The sequence below is a fragment of the Tamandua tetradactyla genome, chromosome 7 (genome assembly GCF_023851605.1).
Source record: "Tamandua tetradactyla isolate mTamTet1 chromosome 7, mTamTet1.pri, whole genome shotgun sequence".
In the NCBI taxonomy this organism is placed as follows: domain Eukaryota; kingdom Metazoa; phylum Chordata; class Mammalia; order Pilosa; family Myrmecophagidae; genus Tamandua; species Tamandua tetradactyla.
Genome location: NC_135333.1, coordinates 171,318,395 through 171,344,669, shown reverse-complemented (window position 1 = coordinate 171,344,669; position 26,275 = coordinate 171,318,395). Strand labels below are relative to the sequence as shown.

The following is a 26,275-nucleotide window of genomic DNA, read 5'->3' as shown; positions in this document are numbered from 1 at the left end:
TAGATATCATTCCATTCTACATATACAATCAGTAATTCTTAATATCATCACATAGTTGCATATTCATCATTTCTTAGTACATTTGTATCAATTTAGGAAAAGAAATAAAAAGACAACAGAAAAAGAAATAAAATGATAAGAGAAAAAAAAAACATACATACCATATCCCTTACCCCTCGCTTTCATTTACCACTACTTCAAACTGAATTTATTTTAACATTTGTTCCCCTATTATTTATTTTTATTCCATATGTTCTACTCTTCTGTTGATACAGTAGCTAAAAGGAGCATCAGACACAAGGTTTTCACATTCACAGAGTCTCATTGTGAAAGCTATATCATTGTTCAATCATCATCAAGAAACATGGCTACTGGAACACAGAACTACATTTTCAGGCAATTCCCTTTAGCCTCTCCACTACATCTTGAACAACAAGGTGATATCTACTTAATGCGTAAGAATAACCTCCAGGATAACCTCTCGACTCTGTTTGGAATCTCTCAGCCATTGACACTTTGCCTCATTTCACTCTTCCCCCTTCTGGTCGAGAAGGTTCTCTTAATTCCTTGATGTTAATTCTCAGCTCATTCTAGGGTTTTTCTCAGTCCTTTGATGCTGAGTCTCAGCTCATTCCAGGATCTTTGTCCCACATTGCCAGGAAGGTCCACACCCCTGGGAGTCATGTCCCACGCAGAGAGGGGGAGGGTGGTGAGACTGCTCATCATATTGGCTGGAGAGAGAGGCCACATCTGAGCAACAAAAGAGGCTCTCTTGGGGGTGGCTCTTGAGCCTAAATTTTAAGTAGACTTGACCTATTCTTTGTGGGGTTAAGTTTCATGTGACCAAACCCAAGACTGGGGGCTCAGCCTATAGCTTTGGTTGTCCACACTGCTTGTGAGAATATCAAGAAGAGAATGAAACATTTTATTCACAGCTCACTACTGTTCACAGCACTAAGAGATTTAAAACTACCGAAACTTAGCTTTTGCTGAATATTTAATATATGTGTAAGAGTAAAACACCTCTTAGGATAGAAACATTCACTCTTAGACATGAGAAAGCATCAGTGAGAGGACAAATAAAAGAAAGTTGTTTGCTATCAATTGTCTTGATGCCTAACAAGTTTTCTTTCCTAAAAGCAAACTCTCTGGCAGGTAGTGTGGAGAGAAAGGAAGAGGGAAGCATTCAGGGGAGAGGCCATGCCTCCTCGAGTGAAAATATGCAGGAGCAGAGAGGCAGGTTACCTTGCTCAGCGTAGGTGCTGTTCAGTTCCCGAAAAAGGGGGGCTATGATCATCGGGAGATACGGCTGTACCTTGTCCATTCCAAGATCCACTGCTATGGCTCCGAGAAACTTAAAGATGCACGTTCTCTGAAAGTATAGAAATTTTTCACTTGAAACATTTCTCTTACACTTGCAGCTACACAACTGCAAAACTGAGAGGAAAACCAGGTTCGGTATATTTTGAGACAGATGTTATTGCTGCAGCTTGGGGTTGCAAAGGCAATGTCTTTAGAGGGAGTTTTTCTTGGGAAGATTACAGATGCCACCAAAATGCTTCTAAATGTACTCTGTGGCCACAGCAGAGCTACGTTTGATGACCACTTTCGGTCTTTCAACCGGCCGCACCTTTAATGGGTTTCGAGGTGAGTATGCAGCCTCCAGTCTTGCTATCCGGGACAACTTCCGGATCAGCCACAGCAGCGTGGCTGGCCTGCGGGGCTCTTCCTCTGCCTCTCCGGTCTCGTCTTTGCCCGACTCTGCCTTTTCACCAGCACGGGCCTCGTGTTCTAGCTCCCCTTTGGTCACACCATCTCCTAAAGCTTCTGGTTCTTCCATGCCTTCTCCCGTCTCATCTTGCTTATCCTCAGAATCAGGTTCCAGTAAATACAAGACTTTGGCCACAAACAACAAATTCTTAACAACCTTCAAAGAAAAGAAAGAAAGGGGGGAGGTGGGCTTTAATTTTTGAAATATGTATGGTTTGGTAAAGGAGAAGCTTAAGGAGGTGTTCTATAATGAGAAAATAAACAACCGGGATTTCCATTATTAAATTGATGATAGCCCAACTTCTAGATAATTCTTAAGTACTTCTTTACAGGGCATCCAAACCCATCTCCAGTTTGACTCAGTCTTACTCTTTAAAGTCACACAGAATAAAGTAAACAACTTCATTCTTGACCATCTATTTACATTTTAAAAGAGCTTTCATCCCCCTCCATTAAATTCTTTCAAGCATTCCTCTAGGGAATCATAAGAATTTCACTTATTGAGTACTGACTAGTTGCTTTATATACAGCATCCCAGTTCAACCTTAAAAAATCCCTGTCAGGTACTATTGCCAGGAGAGAATACCAAGGCTCAGAAATATTAAATAAGTAACCCAACAATAATGTGAGTGGCCAGCCAGGATTCAGAGATCTTCAGAATTCAAGCCCATGTACCTTAAAACTGAGCTCCTTCCTCCCCAAATCCCATCAGTTTAGTTACTCTGAAGAGCCCGGAGAATGGCTGCTTGTGTAATAATGGCACCCGTTTATAGAGCCTCTAACCTTGTGAAATATGAGGCTGGTATTTCACACCCACTAGGTGAAGGAAGAAACCAAATAAGCTGGGGCTCCCTCACTGTCCGGGCTGCTCTACTGGCCATGCCAGTGTCTGTCCAATGTAGTCTTCAGAACCCCCGCACTGTCCCCAGGCGAGCCTGGCCAGCAAGGGTCACCGCTGAGCTGCTACCCTCCCGCAAGCCTGGTCTTCATGGGTGCAGCCCAGGCTTGAGGGCCCCTCTCTCCTTTGGCAGCCACTTCGTATTATTGACTCACTCTAAGATTACAGTGAACTAAAATCTCCAATTCCTTTCCTCCTGTGTCAGTACTGGCAAATCCCTTCCCCGTGTGCTGAGTTTGTATGATCTGTTAAGAGTAGAACCGTCTTAAGAGTAGAAATGTCTCTGCGTGACACATGACTCACAGTCCAGCCTGGTGGGATTTCCTTGGCCCTACTTTGCCAACCACTGAAATCACCAACCCTTCCTTTTCTGGTCTTGCCACATCATGAAGAAAGCTACATCTTTATTTTTAAAAGTGACAGAAATATCAGTATTTATGACAAGCCACTTGAGGCTGCTCTGTAGATACGGGCACTGACTAATTTCTAGACACCTGTCACTTAGTCGACACTGCTCTGCCTTGTCCGTGAAGACTCATGAGAGACGTGATCGAGTGCTTTGCTCACGTCCACACCCCACATCTACGCTGGCTCAGCGTCTACTAGCTCAGCTCTCTATAAAGAGGAGAAGGTAAAAAGCAGCAGTACACCAGTCATTCAAAAATAGTTTATATTTCACAAGTGCTTTTTCTATATTTATGTTTTGTTTTGTGTATATATATATATATATTTTTTTTTTTTTTTTTGGGGGGGGGTGTATGGTCTGGGAATTGAAGCCAGGTCTCCTGCATGGAAGGGGAGCATTCTACCACGGAACCACCTGTGCACACAGTTATATTCTATAATATGAAAATACACACAATTTTGGCGGTAGAATTCCTGTGAAGCACAGACAACTGTCAAAACATGCTGTAACATGGACATTATTTTTGTTTTCTCTTTAACTGCCAAGGGTGAGGGGGGAAAATAAACATAGTTTAACAAAAAACAATCACTCAGTCGATCACTCAATCCTGCACTTGAAAGCGTCAGTGGCAGTGTGGAGGAGCGAGGCTCGGCGGGAGTGAAAGGGTCAGCGCCAGCCTCCCCTGCAGTGTTTCTGCTGGGACTTTACACAGGAGCCCAGAGAAATCCCAACAGGGACCCTCGAGCTGAGTGTATGTATGTAACTGCAAGTGGGCCTGGAGTGTCTCCGCAGCTTATCTAACTCCAGGCATTAAACCAGGCTGAAGAGCCGCAAAACAAGGACCAGATGCGAGCCTGGCCCTACACTGCCAGCACAATGACAGCCCCTTCTCTCACACCGGGAGGGCTGCAGTTCTTACCTGCTCTCCTAGAGACTGGTCCAAGAATTTGGAATGCAACTGATGGCAGGAGGCTAAAGAGATACTTCTCATCTGAGAAAAGAAAACGGACATTGGCAGACACAGCAGAGGACATTTTAAATTGGTTTTATAACTCTAAATAACTAACCCTAACCTTCTGAGGCACTAGATCCTGCTCGAATGACCACCTCTGTAGACATGGGCTCAAGGTTCCTAACCAAAACCGTCTAACTGTCTCCTTCTCCCTGCCCCGAGCCTATCACGGGACAAAGGGGATCCCATCAAGTCTGGAGAGGAGATGATAATCCCTTAAACTATTAGTAGAGCACTTTCAGGTGTTCCGAGTTTTTCCTTCTTCATTTCTTTCCTCCCATCCTCCCTTTATTCAGCATTTATGGAGTCCCCACGACGAGGAGACACTGAGCCAAACATGGCCTACCTGACCCTCCCGTGGGGTCCCGGACACTGTGAACTTATTTCCCAGTGGGGATAAAGAGCTTTCTGCACAGAAAGGAAGAATAACCTGATAAACAAGCCAAAAGTCCAACCAGCCCGAGGGTCTGAGCTGGTCTTTGAAGAGTCTTGGCCTTCAGGACTTCAGGGCGACCTCTGCCAGCGACGACAACTCCTGGGTTAGGGGTCCCTGAGTGTGAGCCCGCAGGGCCGGGATAAGCCCCAGGTGCGGACCGACGGGAGGGCAGGCTTTAGAGGAAGCTCACCTTTCGGTCCAGATCGACTGTTAGAAACCTGATGGCGACGGGCTGCGGGAGCCCCTTCCTGGTCTTCGCAGCTGTCCATTCCCTGGAGAGCTCTTCTGGGTGGCAGGAGGCGAAGAGCGACCCGAAAGCCCGGGCCGCGGTGAGCCCCACCCAGTGGTGTGGGTGTCGCAGGTGTGCGTGCACGTGGCCTGGGGAGCAAAGGACATGTCGGGTACCCCACGGCGTCCCCACCTCTGCGGCTGTGACTCGGACCATGTCTGGGCACCCCACGGCGCCCCCACCTCTGCGGCCGTGACTCTGACCGTGTCTGGGCACCCCACGGTGCCCCCCCTTTGTGGCTGTGACTCTGACCGTGTCTGGGCACCCCACAGCGCCCCCCCTCTGTGGCCGTGACTCTGACCATGTCTGGCATTCGCTGGAACTATGCCATGCTTGGAGTGGGGAATAAACAGGACAAAGCGGCCCAGCGTTCCAGAAGCTCACGAGGAATGAGGGTTGTGGCGGGAACGAGGGGCAGCTAGAAAACCAGCACCTGACGTAGGGACGGCACGCAGCAGGGACACGGAAGCCCAGCCACAGGTGTGACTCCACAGGAACTAGTTTCAGGTCCACATCTGACCACTAACTAGGTGGCATGAACAGTTAGAGTTTCTAATTGAGTGATGTAAGTCTGTGTGTTTATAAGTGATGAGGCACCCAAGCAGCTGAGTGGAAAGCCATCACTCAAGTGCCGGGGGCTTGAGGCTCGGTGGGCTGCGTTCACACCTCACAACACGTGGGGGTGGAAAGGTCACCTCCACTCTACAGGGAAGGAAACCAAGTTCCCAGACGCTGAGCAGCCCGACAAGCTGTAACGGGTGGAGCCAGGGCTGGGCCGGCTCCATCTGAGCTCCCAGCTCTTCCTTTGCAGCATCAGGCGACACGCCACCTTTGATATGTCAAATTCGGGAAGCAGACTGCAGGAGCGCTAGAATGCGAGTCCTGGGCTAAAATTCTGGGCTAAAATTCTGGATTAGCCACGCTGTATCTGAATCTTAGTCTATGCTGCTGCATTTTAAGAACAGGGGTTGCTTTTACTCTGTATGAATCCTTGTAATAATCTAGTCAGATTTCAGCAGATCCATACCACAATAAGTCATATAGTAACAATTATGCCATTTCTCACATAATTGGAAGTTCTGGTTCTTAAACTGGGTAGGTATCTCAAGAACTCATTAGTGTCTCTTTTCCACTGATTAATCAAAATTGAGTATGTTAAGTAACAATCACTGGGGTCTTATTTTTAATTTAAAAAGTTATTATATGTATGGGAGACCCGGGTTCAATTCCTGGACGATGCACGCCACCCCCCCAAAACAAAAGTTATTACATATAATCAATCACTTAGATGGTCCACAGAAGTGAAGTGGTTTAGCAAATTATGACACATTTACAAAATGGCTATTTATTAGGCTCCCTACTAAGTCTGTTATAATATGGAAATATGCTTATTTAGATAATTATTTCTTTTAAATGAAATGTATTATTTATGAAGTCAAATATATATATATATATTTTTTTCCCCTCCAGAAAGAAACATTTTCACTGAAATCACTCTAAAAGATCTCTTTACATTTTTTTCTCACTGATTTTTCCCCTGACATTATATACTTCCTGAAGTACTTGTATTCCAATTTCCCACCCTAAGTCTATTTTCAGTAATTTTATCAAAATAAATGTATTTGCCATTAGATTTAATAAAAAGGAAATACTTACTCCAGATTTTACTCAAAATCTCGGAGGGTTTGGTAAGTTGAATAATATGACATTCCTTGATGAGTTTGCTTATCAGAGTGAGAAAAGTGAAGAGAAGGCGATCTGCAGCTTTTTCTTCAGTCTCTTCCATTATCTAAAAATGACAGGGATATGAATGAATTAAAACAATACTTTGAAACTGTCTGATGGGCATTTTGCTCTAGCACGTACATCTGCTCCAGGGTTTTTCAGCCAGGAGTCCCCATTCTCCACTGGAGACCAGCAAAACTGTCCTGGCATTGGCAAGTGTCTCCTGGGGACAAAGTCACCCACTGTGAACTGTTGTTCTACGGACTCCAGGCAAGCTACTTTAACCCTATTTTTAAAAGAAGCTCCAACTGCACTAAGTTCTCGCTTTTACAAACAAAGAACATTTTTTTTTCTTTTGGGTGCATGGTCTGGGAATTGAACCCAAGTCTCCCACATGGAAGGTGGGCATTCAAACCACTAACCTACTCGAAGAACATTTTTTTTAAACTCACATAATATTTAATCTATTCACTATACCACTCAAGTAAAACTGTAAGTTAGCAAAAGTTTATTTCCTTGCAAACCACTCACATCCTGAAATTTCTCGGGGTCGATTTCCTTTTCGATGACAGGCAGGACAGCGCCGAGTCTCCTCTGAAAGGCGGTGCCTTCGCTTTCCACAAACACGCCGCACACCAGGGCAGCCAGCTGCCTGTTCAAGCTCTGCCACAGAGAAAATGCCATGGTGTCAATGCCAGCGGGTTGTTAAAACTGAGAATTACTGTGCTTTCAGCATTCAGAGACAATAAAAACATAACAGGGAGCTTTAGTGCAGACATGAAAAACATGTAGAAATCTTTAAACCCAAGAATAACATTTAAACAAAAAAACTGGAATTCATTATTATCCATGGAGCACTTTAACAAATTGTTTGTTTTAAACTAAAAAAAAAAAAAAGGTGGGGAGGTTTATTTTCTTCCCTGAAATAAGCAACAAGCTGCTCATTAATGTAGGAAACGTATTATTTATATTCCACAAAGACGAGCCCGAGATGACGGTGGCAGAGTGAGCAGGTGGAAACTATGATTGATGAAAATCAAATCAAGGAATTAAACAAAATCGGAAACCAAGGTATTCATCAGTTGGGGGGAGGAGAATAAGTAAATTATAATGAATCATGCTGTGGAGTACTTGTTAAATGATAAGAGGGTGGTAGTACGGGTGATTTTTATGTTCCTCTCTATAGCTTCTTATAGTTTCTAAAATTGTACTGTAAGAATATATTATCTTCACAGTCAGATAAAACTGACAAGTCTATTTCCATTTTGGATAAAAAAAAATCAATAATGCATAATGTGTATTCTTCTTTAAAGTATGAACACCAAAAGCCAAGAGCTGTCACTGAAATACGACTAAAATCAACTCTCACCTTTTCCGCTCCAAACCAGGTGAGGACCATATCGAAGAGCCAGTCTCTCTTCTCCAGGCTGATCTTCCCAAGCAGGGACCTGACCGTCACGGAGGCCATCTCTTTGCACGTGGCAGAGTCATCGTTCACCATCACAAGGCACAGAGGGATGAAGAACACGGCGCAGTTCTCATGGAGCAGACCCTGTGGGCGGTGACGCGCTCAGCAGGGGGCGCTCCGGCTGCGCAAACAGGCCAGGGCTTCGGGGCTTATGGGGAAACACAGCTGAAGGGTTTGCTTTCGTGACCCAGTACCTGAGGGAACGTGTCGAAGACATACGCTATCATTTCCAAGGTGGACTCTCTCCCAGTCTCGTGTTCATAACTAGGGCAAGAACATGAGAAGGACTTTTAGTATCTTTCAGATTTACCAATAATCCCCCCAAATATTACATTTTATATTGAGGGGTCACCCCAGTTTCCAAATTTTTTGTCTGTAATAGATCCACAATTGTGCATTCATAAATGCATTCTTGTTAGTTTTTAACATTCCCCTAAGTGAATGCTAAAGATAATTAATAGTTTATAAGTTTGTAGGACTGGATAGAAACTTGGAGAACTGCCATATAAAGCCAAACATAAGGTTTGATAATGAGGGCAACTATTAACACAATAACATCGCCAGAGGAAATGCCATCATTTCTAGTATCTGTCCTTTTCGAGTCAGCATGCCCTATTAAAAGGAAGGAAGACATGACCGCTGGTCCTTGTGTAGTTTATGGCTTGAACTTACTTCAGTTGAGCAAGCATGAATTCCAAGTTTGGTCTCAATTTGTCACCAAGTGGATAGTCAAGAATATATTTCAGAAAAACCTAGAAACAAAATTACACGGAGGGTTATTTGGATCTCACACGCCAGGATTCCTTTTCTAGACTATGCTCACCATGTAGAGGTGGATCACCAAGACCTTTCTGGAGGGTGACCGGCTTTCTAACCAGCCCAGGCTGAGTCTGCCCGTTCAACCAGCCCCCATGCCTCTGCCTCCCCACCGCATCTGTCCACATCCTGCCCCACAGGCCTGAGGGTCAAGGTCTGGCTGTGCACGGCCCCCGGCCGAGGCTTCCGTGCTGGAAGCTGGTCTCTCTGATAGCTGGTGTGGTGTGATGGGCTGAGTACAGACTTTGGTTCAGCCCCATGTCTTCTCCTGAATAATAATATTAATAATAGTGGCAACAATATTGGTAATAATAACTACCAATGCATTTACTAAATGCATTTATGTGCCAAGCACTGTGTTAAAAGTTTCCCGGTTAACCCATCATTCCATTAATAAACAGGTGTTATTATGGGAAGAGGATGCCACTGGTACAGACAGGTAAATAACTTCTTCAAGCGACAATGCCAGAGAGTTCCATGCTGGTCTACCTATGCCCAAAGGCTTTCAAACCACTCACCATCCAGCTCTAACTTTATTATAAACCGTGAGAGTAGGTATGTCACTAAACTTTTCAAGGTCTGCCTTTACCCTAGTCATAATTTCGGGATACTACTTCTTTTGGAGGGTGGCAGTAAGTAGAGATTATGTATGTGGAGTGTTGGGGACACAGCTAGTGCTTAAGAAATGACAGCTAGCCCTTCTTAGTCGAACACATTTTCCCCCTAATTCACGCACTCCCCCTCAGCCCCTGGCCTCCTGGCAGCCTTTGAGCCTTCAACCCCAAGTTCCTAATCAGACCATCCCACCTCTGGGCATGATATTCACTCACAGCATAGGGATATACAATCGTATAAACACAAATCTGATCCTGTCACTCTTTGGCTAATGATTTCAGTAGCTTTGTGCTTTTCCTATAAAAGCCCTAAATCTTTACCAAGACCACAAGATTCTGCTCGATCCTGCTCTCTTCCCACCTCACTCACCTACACTTAGCTCTGTGAACAAGCTAAGCTCTTAACACAGTCCAAGGCTCACTGCTTCAGGTACCTGCTGCACCCTTTACTGGGTGTCTAACTCAGTCTTCCTTCAAATGCTGGCTTCGAGGCCAAGCCTCAGGAAAGTCTTTCCTGACCTCCTGCTCTAAGCTGGCTCCCAAGGCTATCATTCGTGCCCACTGCACAGTTGCCAATTCCAAGATGCCCAGGTTTTCACATTTAAACATATCTGAATCAGTGAAATTGATATGCTTCTTATAAGCGATGGCTCCTTATCCTTGTGTCACAGTTCTTTCTTTCATCAGTGATGAAAGATGATACATGACTGTACTTTTTCCTCCTGGCACTTATGCTGACTGGAGTGGAATGGCTGTTTGTGATGCAGCACCCGGCACCCACCGACATGCAGAGCAGTCGAGGTGGGGCTGATGGATGGAACTCCTGCTGCAGGAGATCAAGCAGTGGAAGGAAAATGCACTTCTGCATCCCTTCTGAAACATGCCCTCTACAGAGATTCCACACAACTGATGCTCCTCGTGGAATGAAAACTACTAGCAAGACAAAGCAGAGGCCCTTCTCACACTTGGTATGGGAATGGGTTCCTGAGCTTCAGAATAAAGCAACAAGATGAGACAAGCCAGTCTTCAGTATTCGGTCAATGCTGACATCTCTCTACCCCAAAACAAAACAGACAGGGCAGGGCCCAGCCCTTGCTGTGGTAACTGGCTCTCTCTACAAACCTGTCTGCACTGGACTCTGACAGGCTCACTTTGTGCAGAAACTGCCAACTTGGACACTTTCCGCATGACATCATCGATTTCTGGGACCAACAGCTTTCTTGATAAAATGGCCTAAAATACAAAAGGGAAAAACAGACTCATTTATGTGGTTACTGCAGATGTAATAAGATGTCTGGATGTTAAAGTAGTTTTCAAACATAATTAAGGTCTTGTCAAAAGAAAAAGAACGATGTCCAGTATGATAAATGCAAGCAGAGTAGCTAATTTGGATGGAATTCCCCAGAAATGTTAAAATAGATCTCACATTAGAAATTCTAATAAGTAGATATGTTAGTTTCTAATTAACCCACCCAAAACAAAACAATCTCTATCAATTACTGATTTCCAGAAGTCTGTATCTAGTCAACTATGTTATTCAAAATACCTGCTGTGAAGGTCACAAACCACAGAGCTGGCTTGTGTGGCACCTTACCTTCAGAAGCCCAAAGGCAGTTGCTTGTCTTGAGCTGTCATAAATGTCCTCCTCCGCATACGCCAGCAGAACTTGAAGCTGCTTTTCAGTTACCTGGAAAGCCTTCACCTTCCTCACAAGTACACTCACACACTGCAAGTTGCAAGGGTGAAGTCAGCAGCGAACACGTCCCACAGATCAGGGCCCACCGAAGCGATGGGGGCTGAACACAGCTCTGGCACTGGTTTTCACCCGGGGTATTCACCCTCCCGCCTCAGCAATTTAATCTGGAACAGTTTCTGACCAAGACCACAAAGGACGACGGGGAAAACTAAATTCGATGGTGATCAAAATCTTGGCCCGCCTCTCTCTAAGTGTCAGTGCAAACACCTCACCTTGAAACAGTTCACGGCCAGGTGGAAGTTCTGGCCCCTGGCGGCCCCAAGTTTTGCGTAGTCCTTCAGCAGAAGGAAAAGGTGTCTCGTCAGCTGCTCTGCTTTTGTTTCTATGGAAGGCAGGGGGAACCTCAAGACCCAGATCAGGCATTGTAAAGCACCTGTGATCACCTGGAGGAAAAATAAATCACTTTATGAACCAAGCTAACTGGGTCGAATGAATAAAACTGCTCTGCCCAGTCCACTCTGTGAGAACCATGACAAGTTTAAGAAGAGGAGAGAGTTTTCTGTCCCCTGCAGAGGAGAACATACTGCTTAACCATAGCTAGGAAAGATAAATCACAAGCAAATAAGAAAAGGTATTCATTTTGCATATTCTTAAATGATATGGGTAAATGATTGAATGGGCTTGTCAATTTTAGGAACTCTTTGGAAAAGTGCATAAAAAATGACATGTTCAAAAATGATTTCTACTTTTATCCATTTCACTAAGCTTCTACTATGTGTACAAAGCACTCTACTGGATATTAGGAAAGGATAAAAAAGGACACGCAGGAAGTCCATGAATGCTCAGAAGTTATGAATGGGAACAATGAACTATAATTTAACATACGCCGTCCTAGACAAAGGCTATGAGAGCACGTGGCGGGGCTCTGTGCGTCCACATAGAATCCCTGAACCTCCGGGGCAAACCTCAGAGATGAACCCGATCAGCTGAGGCACCTGGTTCAGCTCTACCTGAGACAGCCCCCCTGCTCCACCCGCTGGGACGCCTTCCTCGGGCTGGACTTGGGGGAAAGAGGAAAGAGCTCGGGCTTTGGAGCCAGAGAATGTGGGGCGCAATTTCCAGCCCAGCACTCACCCTCTGCGAGCTGTCACTGCACCTCTCTGAGATGACACTTAACAGCTCAGCACCTGCCTCTGCAGAACAGGCCCTAGCGGGACGGGGTGTGGGCTTTGGAGTGAGACAGACCCTGATTACCCTAGGTCTCAGCCCTGAGACCCTGGGCAAGCCGCTGAACCCGAGCACATGCTCTCACTGCTCTAAAACAGAGCGGCCCCACTGTATGTCTCACGGTCGTCATGGGGAGTGAGACAGTGCCTCTGAGGGTCCCAGAATCGAGCAGCGGCTGGGACGGTGACAGTGATGATGCTGGCGACCACTGGCCTTAGGGACACCGTCCCCTGGGATCTGCTGTGAGGGTCTAATGAAATAATTAATGTTCCTGGAAGGGCTGTATAGGCAGATGGGATTATTAAGCTGGAGAAGCAATTTAATGCAGGGAATGCAGGTGATGGTTCATGCTGCCAGAAATCCCTCTAAAAACTTAATCATCACATGAAACACAAACCTAGACGTAAAATCTCGGTATTCTGCATAACACAGCTCTTGTGGAGGAAAAGATGCTCCGAAGGCTGTGAACCAGCGCTCACCTTCACATCCATGGAGCCCAGGCAGTCTATGAGGAGGGACACGAAAGGATCCAGCATCCCCAAAACATGCTCATTTGAAGACTTGATCTTGGAATTCTTCAGACTTAATTGCAGCAGCTATGAGATTTTAGGAAGATATTTCACATTAGTTGCCCATAAGACCAAATGAGCTGGGTAAATGATTTTAAGAGATAAATGTGAAATGTTGAGATGCTTCTATTTGGACAGACTAAATTTTTAAGAACCGGGAAACTGCCTGGGATGAGTTTTAGTAAATCAAGACGGTCAGAGCTCACTGTGCAGCTGACACACCAAGTTCATTTACCAACAAGTTACTCAAGGTTTATCATTCCCAACACTGGCTCAACACTCAGGACGTAGCAGCGACTAAGACAGGCTGTGGCGCCCGCCCTGCTGGATCTGAGGCAGAGGGAAGAGCACATGGGAAGGTCCTGGGGTAGGAAAAGGAAAAGGTGTGATGACGCTGATACTCGTATACTCTCATCCAACCAAAAGGCAGCGAGAGCGGCTGAAATGTGTGACAGAAGGATACTACATGAGGCTAAGACCTTGCAGCCCAAATGGAGACTGGGCTCTCTCCTAGGAAAATAGAATACAATGAATGGTTTTAAAGGACATAAAATTATTATATGTCAGTCTTTAAAGGTCATCACCTTTGAAAAACATCAAAAGTAGTTCGGAGGTGCTTGCTGGCAAAGCAACAGTGAAACTGCAGTAAACATCAGGCTTGAATCATTAATCCTGAGACAGATATATCATCAGAATAAGTACCAGATGAGACAAATATAGTAAATGGGCCTATACACATCTGAAAAAATGATTCATAATTTACTTATGAGAAGGCATTCACAGGTAATGGGAATGGCCATGAGCAGCACTGTAAATTCAGGAGAGGATAAAAGCGTGCGGCGTTGCTGTGGGCAGCAAGCCTCATTTAAGTTCCATTCTTACCTGAAGCCCAGACTCGATAAATACGTGCATGTTGGTTTTCCTGCTCACAACCGCTTTCTGCCCACCTCGAGCGGGAGCTGGGGGGAGCAGGAGACAGCTCTGGGGGGGCAGACGAGGATCCGGGGCGGGGGCTGCTGGACTTCTGTCAACCACAGGAATGGAAAAGAGGGAAAACAGTTCGCTGCATCCCGGGGAGGAGGGTCCAGGACTAACTCGCGCACCATTTGCATCTGTCCCCTCCACCACCATTTACTAGGTTGGGGATCAGGGTTATAGGACAATCCCCGAAAGAGGTCAGGGGGATGAGAGCACACTTAATTAAGACAAGCAGCAAGGGGACACTCCTATTGTTTGATTGAAAACCAATGCCAAGGAGTCTCTTTCAGAACACAGAAACAAAATCTAAAGGAAGTTTATTAATAGGCAAAGGATTTTTAAATATTTTAAGATCCAAAACTCTGATTAGAACTAGAGGTATATATTTAAATCTATCCTAACTTAGACTCAATAAACATTTAAAACATGGTATCAGAGAAATGCCCAAACAGCTAACTGTTAATTCAACTGGAAAAATCATCTCACGTTGAGATACACCACTTAGAAAGAGCTCAGCGCAAACACAATAGCACAAAGGAGTTCCAACTTAGAATTCTGATGAATATAAATATATATATATATATATATATATATTTTTTTTTTTATCAGAGCAAATGGCCACTTAAGAGTAAATAACCCAGGGATGAGTGTGGCCCTGGCACTGTGCTATTAACAATGCCTTCCTGTCCAAAAGGGTGAAAAGAAATGTAGCAAATAAGATACCAGTGGCTGAGAGAGTCCAAAGAGAGTCGAGAGGCTACTCTGGAGGCTAATCTTCTGCAAACTTCAGCTAGATATTGCTAATTACCACGATTTGCCAAACCCCAACCAACATTATTCCTGTTTCCCCTAAAGAACACCCGGTGTTCTGTCTGAGATCCTACAAAAGTTACACACACTAAGTTTATTCTTTAGAAACAAAAAACCCTCAGATGGTTCTGAGGCCAAATAAGTCCTGAAACCCAGAGGGCCCAGCCTCTCCAAGAGCATCAACCAGCTCCACCCCCCTGCCCCATATTGTCGACACCTCTTTCCAACATAAAAAAAAGTTAGAATGGGCATAACCCAAATACCCCTAAAGATTGGGAGAAGGACTTGTAACAGAGAAGTTAGGCTTTAAATAATGAGTATGACTTTTGAATCATTATATTTAATATTTCTTTTTTAGCCCTCAGTGTTTCGGAGCAGCTAGAAGGGAAAAACTGAAATCGTGGAACAGTAACCCATGCTAAATTTTGAACTCTGTTCTATACTTGTTATAATATACTTTAAAACTTACTGGGTTTTTTGGTATATATATTTCACAATAAAAAATGTTAAAAAAAAAAAAGAGTAAATAAGAGCTGAATAGCCTAACACAAGAAAGAAAGCCCCTAGAGACAATACCCTCTCCCCAAACTTACTTTTCTTTTTCTGTTAACAGAGGGAGATTTTCACTGACCAAACCATAACTGAGCAATAGAATGGATTCTGCTGTCATTTCCTGATTTACAATTAATCCTGTTATAATTCGGCGTAAGGTTTCGTGAACTTTCCGGGCCAATTTTAAACTTGTGGTGTTTTGTAAGATCTAAAGGCAAACACAAACGTCATCCTGAAGTAACAAAGAACTGCATTTGGACTTGTTGTAATGGTAGTTTTCTTCTATATAATTGCTGTGTAATATATGATCAAATTTTTTTTAATGAAAAAAAGGACATTCTTATATAATTTCAAACATATAAAGGTTACCCCTGATGTCAACCCCAGAGGTAACCATTGCTGACACTGCCTGTGCCTCCTGATTTCTTATGCTCAAGACACGCTGTGCTCAGAGACTGCTAAGAAGTCAGCCCTCTGCACTGTTAATGTGGGTGACAGCGCAAGCACATGCGCTCTGGACCACCACGCATGCAATCACTACCAGGAAGCCGTGCGAGTGAGGCGCCACGGTCGCCAAGCCCGGGGGCCTGGTCTGAGTTGGTGGTCAGGTCAGAAGCAGCTGATGGAACCACATGGTCCGCAGCAGGACCATTGGCTCGTCCAAGCCCTGACCCGGCACAGGACACAGCAGTCGTAATTTTCACTACCTTGGAGCGACCTTTATATGGGGTATATGAAAACTACATGTGCCCTGTTGACTTAAAAAAAAAAATCCTCATTTGAAAGAATTTCAAACTTACAGAATAGATGCAAAAATAATACAAATCCTGTACAGAGAGCTCCAACAGACCCACCCTCCCCAGCAACCCAGGATCCACCCATTTCTTTGTTGACTTTGTTCTACCCTTAAAAAGTATCTAATGTTCTCAGATCAAGCTCAGGTAAGACTAAAGGCATACTAATAGCAATTATGGAGTTAATCTAGTACTAAAACATTTGGAATCGCAGTAATTCACATCGTTAGACACTAATTTTTTGTGCTGGTTTTAGTACACAGCACTTTAAATTTCACTCCTGCAGTGGGCAGAGAGAACAAGATAAAGGTGGGTAAATCATCATTCCAGCCCTCTAGGTGGAAGGCAGAAGGAAAGAGTGGGAAGACTGAGAGCTTTGCATCACAAAGGTATGGAACTAAATCTGGGTTCTCTCCACTTCTCTGAGCCCGAGTGTTCCTATCTGGAGGATGGAAACACCATCCCCCTCACAGGTGGCTGTGCAGATGAGAAGAGCTAATGCAGCCCAGTGCTCAGAACCCTTTAATGCCAGGTCTGTTTGCCGTGACAATGTGGAAGCAGTGGTTGGCTCCCGAGCTGTGGTCTCAGCTGCTGAGCTGACCTCACTGTGAGGTTCACCTGCACTCCACTTCTTGCTACCTTCCCTTCCGCACTCCACTTCTCGCTGCCTTCCCTTCTGCACTCCATGGCCGGCCCCACGGCCCACCTTTTGGTTTAGGTTGGCCAACTCAGGGCTGCCACCTAGTGGCCACACAGTACCACACCCTAAGCGCTCAAGGAAACCCTGGGGATCTAACACAGGGTTAAGGTTTGCACGGCAGGGCTCTTCAGGAATGCACTCTCGGTCTCATAAACTCTGGGATCTCCGCCTCCCATTCGTGTCCTCACCTCTTTTAATGGAAGGATAAGTTTTGTAACCTGATCTTTTCCTACAAACTTGCCCAGGATTTCATATGAATCGTAACTCTTGCTTCTCCGTGCTTCCATGATTTTGGAAAGGATCTGCTTTACTTCTTTCTCTTCAGCAATGGCACCAAATAACTCACGGTTAAAAATCTTTGGGAACAAAAAGGCCAGATGGCAATTAGGTACACTTAGCAAAATATGCCAGCATAGGCAGTCTTTGAAAAAAAGCAATGGTTTGTCCAACCCAAAGGAAATCAAGCTGAGCTAGGTGGAAATTAGACAGTAGGAGTTTCTATTACATTTTACCTGTTTTCAATTCAGTTTGGGAACCAAAATCGAAAAAACAAATAACATCTCAAAGGTTACACTAATGGGAAGCAAAATTTTAAAACTGCACAAGTTTATATCTTATTATATAACTATAGATAGGTATTTCTTTTTGGATACAACCAAAAAGTAGCTCAATTTCTCTGTAAGAACTCCTCATGATACTTACAACACAATTATCAAAATTAATACAAATATTTAAATTTAGGTTCCAAATTTAAGCGTCCATATTTCTTATAAATGAACAAAAGAGTGTATGACAAATTCTGTCTTTTCCTAACCTCACCCCTAGTTCATTACATTATTCAATCTTAAAAGCTGATTATTAACTTTTCACTATTATAAGCATGTTCTGGGGAACATATTTTTATATAAACCTCAGACAACATCATCAATTATGTCTTTAAAGCAGATTCTTACAAGTGGCTGAAAGTTGCTGCTCATTTCAAATGCTCCTGGTACACAATGCCGCTTTCTTTCAAGAAGCATTACACCAGCTTACGACCTGCTAGCAACTGCACACCTTTCCACGTCACTGGAGTCCTCACTTTCAAACCTCTGCTAATCTAAATGATGAAACTGTACATTATTTTGTTTCCATATTATATCAGTCTATATAATATACTATTATATTAATTATTTCTTATTGTGTGAACTGTTCCTGTACCCCCTTTATCCGTATTTAAAAAAACTTGGAATTCCTTTCACTAAATCTTACCTCAATCATTATGTCTAAACAAGAGTCCAAATTGCCTGCGCACAGCTTGCCGGTGAGGCCATGCAGCAACATGTGAACAGTGAACGTGAGCACATGGACCTGGAATGACATGCGTGTAAGAAGAGGCACGGCTGAGGACAACACACCAGAAAAGCAGAATAAGAGAGCAGACAAGTACTGCAAAGAGATCACTCAGTTTATATTTCTGTTGTTATTGCAGGGAGATGCTCTGACATATGATTATATCACCACCTAAAATCCTTTAACCTAACGGTCACTTTGTACAAAAGACATTCAGAAACATCTTACCTTGCTCAGACTCCACTATAGCAATGGAATGAGGCCAGTTACACTCAGTAGCTTGGCGGTGTGGAATGTAGTCACACAGCAGGGACGTAAAGTGTTAGGAGGTTTGGCCCCTCGGCAGGGACACTGCTGGCATTTACTGAGAGCTTCCACGGCCAGGCCTGTGCACACACGTCACACGGACTAAACCGTTGAGCCCTCACCCCCTATCTGGGTGTGGCTGCTGTGCTATCAGCATTTTGCACAGGAGGAAGTGGGGGCACAGAGGGGCCAAATGGGTCACCCAAGGCCGCCTAGGTAGGAAGTGGTGCTGTCACCTGACACCCAGCAGTCCTGACATAAACGAAGTGGATGGAAGGTGAGGGTACCTCCACTGGCCCCCACTGAAAGGAGCCAAAAGACCCGGCAGGAAGCAGGCAGCAGCCACGGGGAAGAAGAGCGCAACCCACGTTCCCCCAGCAGCCCTCCAGCCTGTCACATAGTTTCCCCTATGGCTTCAGGATGCAGAGACTCCAGGGGCCCTTCTTGAAGGACAGGGGGGACTTCACAATGTTCCCAGGGTAAGGAAATCCCTTGATTTTCCTCTCTTTCTCTTCTCCATTCTTCTGCACCCCAGCCCCAAGCTCTGGCAGTGTGGGCAGCAGCTCGGAAATGGGGGCTGAAAGGAGCCGAAATCCTGAGGGAAGGGACACCCTCCTCCCCCTTCAGTGGACTGCGGTGCTGAGGGTGGGCCAGCCCTGGTCGTGCATTTCCTCTGTCTTCCCACTGGCTGGTCCCGGACGTGGACACAGCTACAGGAAGTGCATGGCAAAGGGGAAGAAATAAGCCCCAGCCTTCTAGCTGCAGGAGAGAAACAAATGGGAAAACAAAAAGTGTCAGCAAAGAAATGGGAGATATAAAGAAGAACCAAATGAAAATGTTAGAATTGAAAAACACAAAAACTGAAATAAGAAACTCACTGGATAGGCTTGAAGGCAGAGTGCAGGTGAAAGAACTCAGTGAACCTGATACACAACAATACAAATTATCTGAACTAAACAACAAAGAGGAAAACAAGATTGGGAAAAAAAATATGAACAGAGCCTCAGGGATCCACAGCAGAGGGGTGGAGGATCTACAACATCCATTTCACTGAATCAATCCCAGAAGGAAAGGAGAACAAGCGCAGCACAGAAAAAGAATTCGAAACTAATGGTGGAAAACTCCCAACTTTGGTGAAGGGCATAAAACAGAATCTACAACCAGTGCCGATATTCCTCAGGAATGAAGGTGAAATGAAGACACTCATAGATGAAGGAAAATTAAGGGCAACCTGCTTTACAAGATTACTAAAGAATGTTCTGTTTCTCCATCTTCAGATGGGAGAAAAACAGACAAGAAAGGAGCACGGGACATCAAGAACAAAGGAAAAGCAAAAGAAATGGTTAAGATCTGGGTAAACAAGTAAACTACTTTTCTCCTCTTGAGTTCTTTAAAATAGACTTGATGATTAAAAGCAAAAATTAGAGCCCTGCCTGGAGGAGTTTTCAATATATGGAGATGTAATACAGAAGACAACAAGAGCACATGGGGGGAGGACAAAGGGGCCTTGTGGTCAGGGCCCTACATTCCACTTGAAGGAAAAATACTGATTCTAAGTAGATCTTAAAAATTAAATATGTATATGGTTCTCTCTAGAGTAACCACTAAAGAAACTATATAAGAGATAGTCAAATGAATACTGATATTTCCAGTGTGTTAAGATGCATAGTCTACAGAATAGGAAACTAGCTCTCAACTAACTAGGAGAGAGAAGGTGAAGCTAACCGAGTCTTCGCTGGGCACTAGAAGAGAACAGGGTGTCCCATTTCTCAACTTTGCATCACCCAGGGGTCTTACTCACTGCAGATTTGGTACCTGTAGGTCAGGTGTGCGATCCTGCATTTCTAACTAGCTCCTGGGGGTACCAGTTGTGGGACCCCACTCTAGATAACAAGAACCCAGGTACAGTTACAGTCACTACTCACAGAAGTGTTTCATGATCCACTGGAGGCTGTTGTTATTTTTATGACTTATAACAGTATGCTTTCAACTCTTAAATATGCCCGTTCTTTATTGTTTGCATTTGTGGCAACACATTCAATACATTTAATAAGGCATTTTGTTTTTCTTTTTGTTGTTGTCCGTTTGTTTTCTTTCTTCTTCAATAAGTAAATTATTAAGAACTCAGAGAACACAAACTATTGCATCAAGTGGTTTGAAAGAAACAGACGGGTCATGTAACACGGGCCCATTAGGATCTTTTAAAAAGTCAAACAATAGGGGCTTTTTAAAAGAGTTATTTCTCTGGAGAAAATGCAGAGAGAAGTACCTATTCACTGCCAGTAGGCAGCTAAGAGGTGCAGTCCCTCGGAGGGCAGTGTGGAGGTCCCACGGGAGGCTGGGGGTGGGGCTGCCACACGATCCTGAAACCCCGCTGCTCAGTATATACCTGGAGGACCTGAGTGTGGGGACGGGAGTGCAGATTTGCACACTGGGGTTTTTGGCAGCATTGTTCACAATCCACAACGGATGGAGGTGGACTAAGGATATAATGACTGAGGAATGGAGGGGAACTATGGTGTTTACATACAACAGACTACTGAATAGCCGCAAGAAGGAATGAAGTTGTGAGGCATGCAACTAGGTGAATGAACCTTAAGAGCTGTATGTTGAATGAAATGTCAGGAACGAAAAGACAAATATTATCATGCCTCACTCATATGGACTAACTATAATATAAAATCTCGGTGAACTGAAGTCGAGAGCATGAGTTATCAGGCTGGGGCCTATTGTAAAGGGTCTGAGATTGTAAGCTCTTACAGCAGTCGCATATATTCAGGAGGTGTAACTGTTATTTCTTAATTCTGAGATACTGAGCTGTTTGTATATAACATGGTTGTTCCCAGAAACTTCAGGGATGTACGTGACACCTGGGACTCAGAGTTAGAGCTCTGAAGCTATGAAAGTCAGCAGCACCCATACAGGACTGGTTAAAAAGTTGAAAAGTGATCAGACTGTGAGTAGAAATATGAAGGAAGTTGACCTGGATAGAATTAAGGCAGAGCAGAATACAGGGTAAAGGATGATATCATCTATATATTATTTATTTATTTATTTTTATGGATAACCACCATTTATTTATTTATTTATTTTGTACTGGCAGGCACTGGGAATCAAACCCGGGTCTCTGGCATGGCAGGTGAGAACTCTGCCACTGTGCTACCATCGCTCTCATCTATATTTTAAAACTTCAACTTCTGTGTGAGATCAAAGGGAGAGATGTTTATTTGGTGCAAAATTTATATTTTGGGTAGTGCATTACCTTGTATACAATTTAACCTGTATGGTCAATTTAGTTGAACACCCTAAGTACATGGAATCTTGAATAGGGTGTTAGATCTTGTTGGTTTGTCTAAGTTAGTGTGATGCCTCAATATATCATAGAGTAATTTGGACAGTAAATGAAGAAGTAAATGCAAAGTCCCGCTGGGGAACAGGGGAGAAATGAGGAAATATTCAACTTCTCCATTTGGAGAATTTCTGGTATCCTCACAAGAAGTGGGGGCAACCAAATCAATAGGCCAAACCCTCAATCTTGGTTGAAACTTATTCCTGCAAAGGACAGGATAAATGTACCTAAAATTAGGCTTAAGAGTCACCCCCAGAGAACCTCTTTTATTGCTCAGATGTGGCCTCTGTCTCTAAGAACCCACTGTCCTTCCAGTACCCTCCCACCCCGAAGTGGGACATTTACTCTCAGGGGTGTAAATCTCTCTGGCAACGTGGGACAGAACTCCTGCAATGAACCAGGACCTGGCATCAAGGGATTGAGAAAGTCTTCTCTACCAAAAGGGAGAAGAAAATGAGAAAAATAAAGTTTCAATAGCTGAGAGATTTCAAACAGAGTTGAGAGGTTATCCTGGGGGTTATTCTTATGCATCATATAGATGTTCCTTTTTAGTTCATGGTGTATTGGAGTGGCTGGAAGGAAGTACCTGAAACTGTTGCACTGTGTTCCAGTAGGCTTGATTCTTGAAGACCACTGTATAAAGATGTAACCTTTACAGTGTGACTGTGTGATTGTGAAAACCTTGTGTCTGATGCTTCTTTTATCCAGGGTATGGACTGATGAGTATAGAAAATGGAAAACAAATAAATAATAGAGGGAATAAGGGACAAAATTAATGGGGTAGATGGAAATACTAGTGGTCAGTCTGAGGGAAGGTGAGCGGTATGGAATAAATGATTTTTTTCTTTTTGTGGAGTGATACAAATGTTCTATAAAAATGATGGTGGTGAATACACAACTATGTGATGATATTGTGAGCCATGGACTATACACCATGGATGGAATGCATGTGTGTATGTAAAGATTTGTCAACAACAACAACAACAACAAAAAAGACCTATTTCCTTACTACTGACTAGAAACTTCTGAATGTTCTTATTTGCTGTCTCAGTGGCTCAAACTTACTAAAGACAGGCCCAAAGTACTGTGACTGACCATGCTCACATCGCAAACATTTGAATCTCAAGCCAAATTGGATGTAAAGCCCAGGACGCATTTTACCTGGTATCCACGCACAAGGGTAGTTTGTAATTCCTTCAAAACATACTGCAGGTAGTTCACACCCAGGTCCTCTATTATTTTTGCAAGAGTGCTGCGTGCAATGTCTCTAACTTCCTGGGCTCTGTTCTTGAGAAGGGCACATACTTTCAGCAAAATACTAGAAAATAAGAAATTTTAAAATGATTAACTAAATATAAATCTGAATAGCCTTCTATCTTAGTTATTCATAACACAAATTTTCTAATTAGGATTCTAAATCACAGCAAAAAGTGACAGTACTTCTCTTTCTTACAAAAGAGATTCAAAAGTCAAGAAGAAAAAAACAATTTTTGAGCTTCACTCAACTTTTCCAATTTGCCACAAAACACACCTTGGCAGATTAGCGTCCAGAACTTCTGGTGGAAGGGACTGCATTAATTTAACCATGGCAAAAGCTAAAGGAACGCGAGCTACTTCCTCATCATTAACAATCTTCGACTTTATAAGTTTGTGTTCTTCTTCCCTTTTAGTCTGCAAGAAAAGTTTAGATTAACATGGGCCCCTAACACTTAACAGATGAGTTCATTTTGTAAATCCTAACCCCATTTCTGAGTTTAGTGGTTTCCAAGACAAAGCACATTGAGATATTTGAGAATAACCCTCTAAGAATTATATTAATAAGAATGTTTTACTTTTAAAAGGAGCAGTCACAAAAAATACAGTCAATTTTCATTAGCTTGGATAAAGAATGCTATTAAATTAAAAAAAAAAAGATCACCTAAAATGTGCATCGATTTGGGACTCAAGTGTTCGAGTAATACACACTTGGCCCTAAATTAAAAAATGATATTGACTTTTTGGTACAAAAGAAATTCAGTGCCTCAAAAAAGATGATTTATTTACAAACATACAAAATGGCCAAGTCAATATTTCACACCAGGGGTTGGCAAACTTTTTCTGCAAATGGCCAGATAGTACATATTTTGGCTTTGTGAACCTTAATGACCACGCTGGAATTAACCAATTTTCCCCTTGTAGCACAAAAGCAGCCTGGACGGTATGTAAACAAACAGGTGTGGCTGTGTCCCAATAACATTTATTTTACAAAAAAAAGCCACAGGTTGGACTCAGCTCATGGGCTACAGCTTACCAACGTACAACTTAGATGGAGAAGAAAAGGCTCTGGCTTCTTGAAACTGCATTGCTAAAACAATTATCTCTGTTAAGTAGGGGAAAGATGAATTTTGAAGAGTAGAGAAGTGGTCAAGGAGTAGAAAAGGGAAAGGTAACCTAAATTTAATGACTTTTTTAGGAAACGTGAGTCATCTTAATATCTATTATAGATTCTGATCTACCACATCAAAATTATAACAGAGAACCTGCAGCAGGAGATGAGCTTGAGGTTGATGAGGTAAGAAAGGGAGGTGTGATGTGAAATAAGAGACAAACCAAAAGCTGAAGCCAACTGATAACAGCTGTGAGTCTTGGCCTGACACCCAAGTTCATATAAACTCTCCGCTGGACCCCAAAAAGAATGATTACCGTAGATGCAAGGCATTTATGTAGCCTGGGCAGGATATCCTCAGTTATGGTTCCTTGGATATTTCTAATTGTTCTCTTCAATTCTTCCTTATTCTGAGGAAGGAAAGAGACGGACTTGGGGATGCTCTCGGATTCCGCAGATGGCATCTCTTCAGAATCAGCTGCACCAGGGTTTCCTTTCTGTTCTCGTCTGCCTCGGTGCTCTAACTCCACAGCTCCCTGCTCTGGGCCCTCGGTCGCTTCCATTGTGTCCATGCCTAGTAATCAACAGAAGTCACCTTAAATCCGCTAAGGAAACAAAGCAGCTGTGGTGAGAGTCTTTTCTGCCAGTACCCAGAAAAGGTATATAGGTATATAAAATATACCTAATCACCAACAATGGCAGGACATGTAAGTGTGATCTCTCACTCATATTCGTAAGTTACCCAAGAAAAGAATGGACTTAAGGAAGTTTTAAAAACTTACTTTCTTCATTCTGAATTTTTCCCATTTGTTCTTCGAGAGTTTTGTGGTCAAAGTGGAATGCATCTAACACTGTTACTAGCAAACTATTAAAAAAAAAAGGCACACAGAAGTGTTCATTTAATTATTACTATTAATACCATTTCACAATTTAAAGAACAGAGTCTGATTCAGAGAGGGAATATGAAGACTTATGGACATTAAAATTATTTTTATCAATTTTAGATATTTTTGACTTTAACAAGCATTAACATAAACTCATTAGTACTAGGTAAAAGTAAATTGAGATTACAGAAAAACAAACTCAGAAATGATTTAAAAATTATGTTTTAACAACAAAAGATAACAAATATACAAGAAGTGTGACCATACCTGACACCCAACTTTTGATTGATCTGTCCTGTCTGTAACACATGAATGAAATGTTTCAAGTAATAAATATATGCTGACCAAGAGAGATGTTTGCAAATAGCACCAATAACCTCAGTGGCAGCAATGGTTATATTTTCATGCTGTAAAACAAATCAAGAGCATTAATATAGAACAAGTTATTTGTTAATAAAATACAAGACTGACTTAGTACATGAGAAAGCTTAGATAGTAGGTGATCCAGCAATTATAGAAAGGAAAGAATGCCCAAACTATACTCCATTTTCTGCCTAACTTTAGGAAAAGGTGCATAAAGTTCAAGGATGGCTTCTTTTTCTTTTTTTTTTTAATATTGTAAATGTTTATTGATTTTTTTCATAAGTTATCAGGGTTCCCTGGGAAAGCAATTAGGAATTTCAGACAAGCAGAACGAAAAATGCATCTATAGTCCCAATCCCTAGAGATAACCAATATTAGCATTTGGATGGCTCATTCTAGACATTTTATTTATTATCATATCACTGTATAACAGAACACCAATGAAACTTTTAGTATATCCCATCACAGAACAATTATGCACTGTTTATTATTATAGGCACTTGTTGTTATTTTTACTTTTAATTTCCAATATATAACATTCATTATGCCAACCAATACTAGTAAACAACAGAGATTTGTCTCTAACATTCTGACACTCTGATTGGCAGGGAGGAATTCATTGATCTTGATATACAGAAAACAGAATAAGCTCTCGCTGTCTGCTCTGGACTCTGGGCTTCCTGTTAGATCACCAGTTGACTACCCTGGAACCAATGCCTGATTAAAATGCTATAGCTAAACCAAAGAATATGTATACTTTCCTTTTCATGTGAAAAATAACATAGACACAAAAAAGCAATAAATTTCAAAGCATATTGTAAGAATTAGTTGTAGAATAGATTTCAGAGTTTGGTATGAGTTACAATTCTACAATTTTAAGTTTTTACTTCTATTCTAAAATACTGGAGACTAAAAG

At 42.9% G+C, this 26,275-nt stretch overlaps 1 protein-coding gene across 2 annotated transcripts in view; it reads right to left on the bottom strand.

Annotated features, from left to right (window-relative positions):
- The window catches only part of UTP20 (UTP20 small subunit processome component), a 121,889-nt gene that overhangs the window by 5,868 nt on the left and 89,746 nt on the right, over positions 1 to 26,275 (bottom strand). The window contains exons 39-61 of one of the 2 annotated variants that reach the window (XM_077111769.1): positions 25,264 to 25,403; positions 24,895 to 24,977; positions 24,430 to 24,686; positions 23,279 to 23,418; positions 22,909 to 23,065; positions 18,012 to 18,110; positions 16,949 to 17,116; positions 15,308 to 15,474; positions 13,809 to 13,950; positions 12,837 to 12,953; positions 11,403 to 11,573; positions 11,029 to 11,160; positions 10,557 to 10,667; positions 8,677 to 8,756; positions 8,199 to 8,268; positions 7,906 to 8,088; positions 7,068 to 7,199; positions 6,468 to 6,600; positions 4,713 to 4,900; positions 3,994 to 4,065; positions 1,631 to 1,927; positions 1,246 to 1,372; positions 25 to 731 (exon numbers count right to left, since the gene is read on the bottom strand). In XM_077111769.1, the coding sequence (XP_076967884.1) occupies positions 586 to 731; positions 1,246 to 1,372; positions 1,631 to 1,927; positions 3,994 to 4,065; positions 4,713 to 4,900; positions 6,468 to 6,600; positions 7,068 to 7,199; positions 7,906 to 8,088; positions 8,199 to 8,268; positions 8,677 to 8,756; positions 10,557 to 10,667; positions 11,029 to 11,160; positions 11,403 to 11,573; positions 12,837 to 12,953; positions 13,809 to 13,950; positions 15,308 to 15,474; positions 16,949 to 17,116; positions 18,012 to 18,110; positions 22,909 to 23,065; positions 23,279 to 23,418; positions 24,430 to 24,686; positions 24,895 to 24,977; positions 25,264 to 25,403 (3,312 nt within the window). In that variant the 3' untranslated portion in view covers positions 25 to 585. Of the gene's footprint in view, positions 1 to 24; positions 732 to 1,245; positions 1,373 to 1,630; positions 1,928 to 3,993; positions 4,066 to 4,712; positions 4,901 to 6,467; positions 6,601 to 7,067; positions 7,200 to 7,905; positions 8,089 to 8,198; positions 8,269 to 8,676; positions 8,757 to 10,556; positions 10,668 to 11,028; positions 11,161 to 11,402; positions 11,574 to 12,836; positions 12,954 to 13,808; positions 13,951 to 15,307; positions 15,475 to 16,948; positions 17,117 to 18,011; positions 18,111 to 22,908; positions 23,066 to 23,278; positions 23,419 to 24,429; positions 24,687 to 24,894; positions 24,978 to 25,263; positions 25,404 to 26,275 lie in introns of those variants that run through there. The other variant, XM_077111768.1, reaches the window with a different exon arrangement.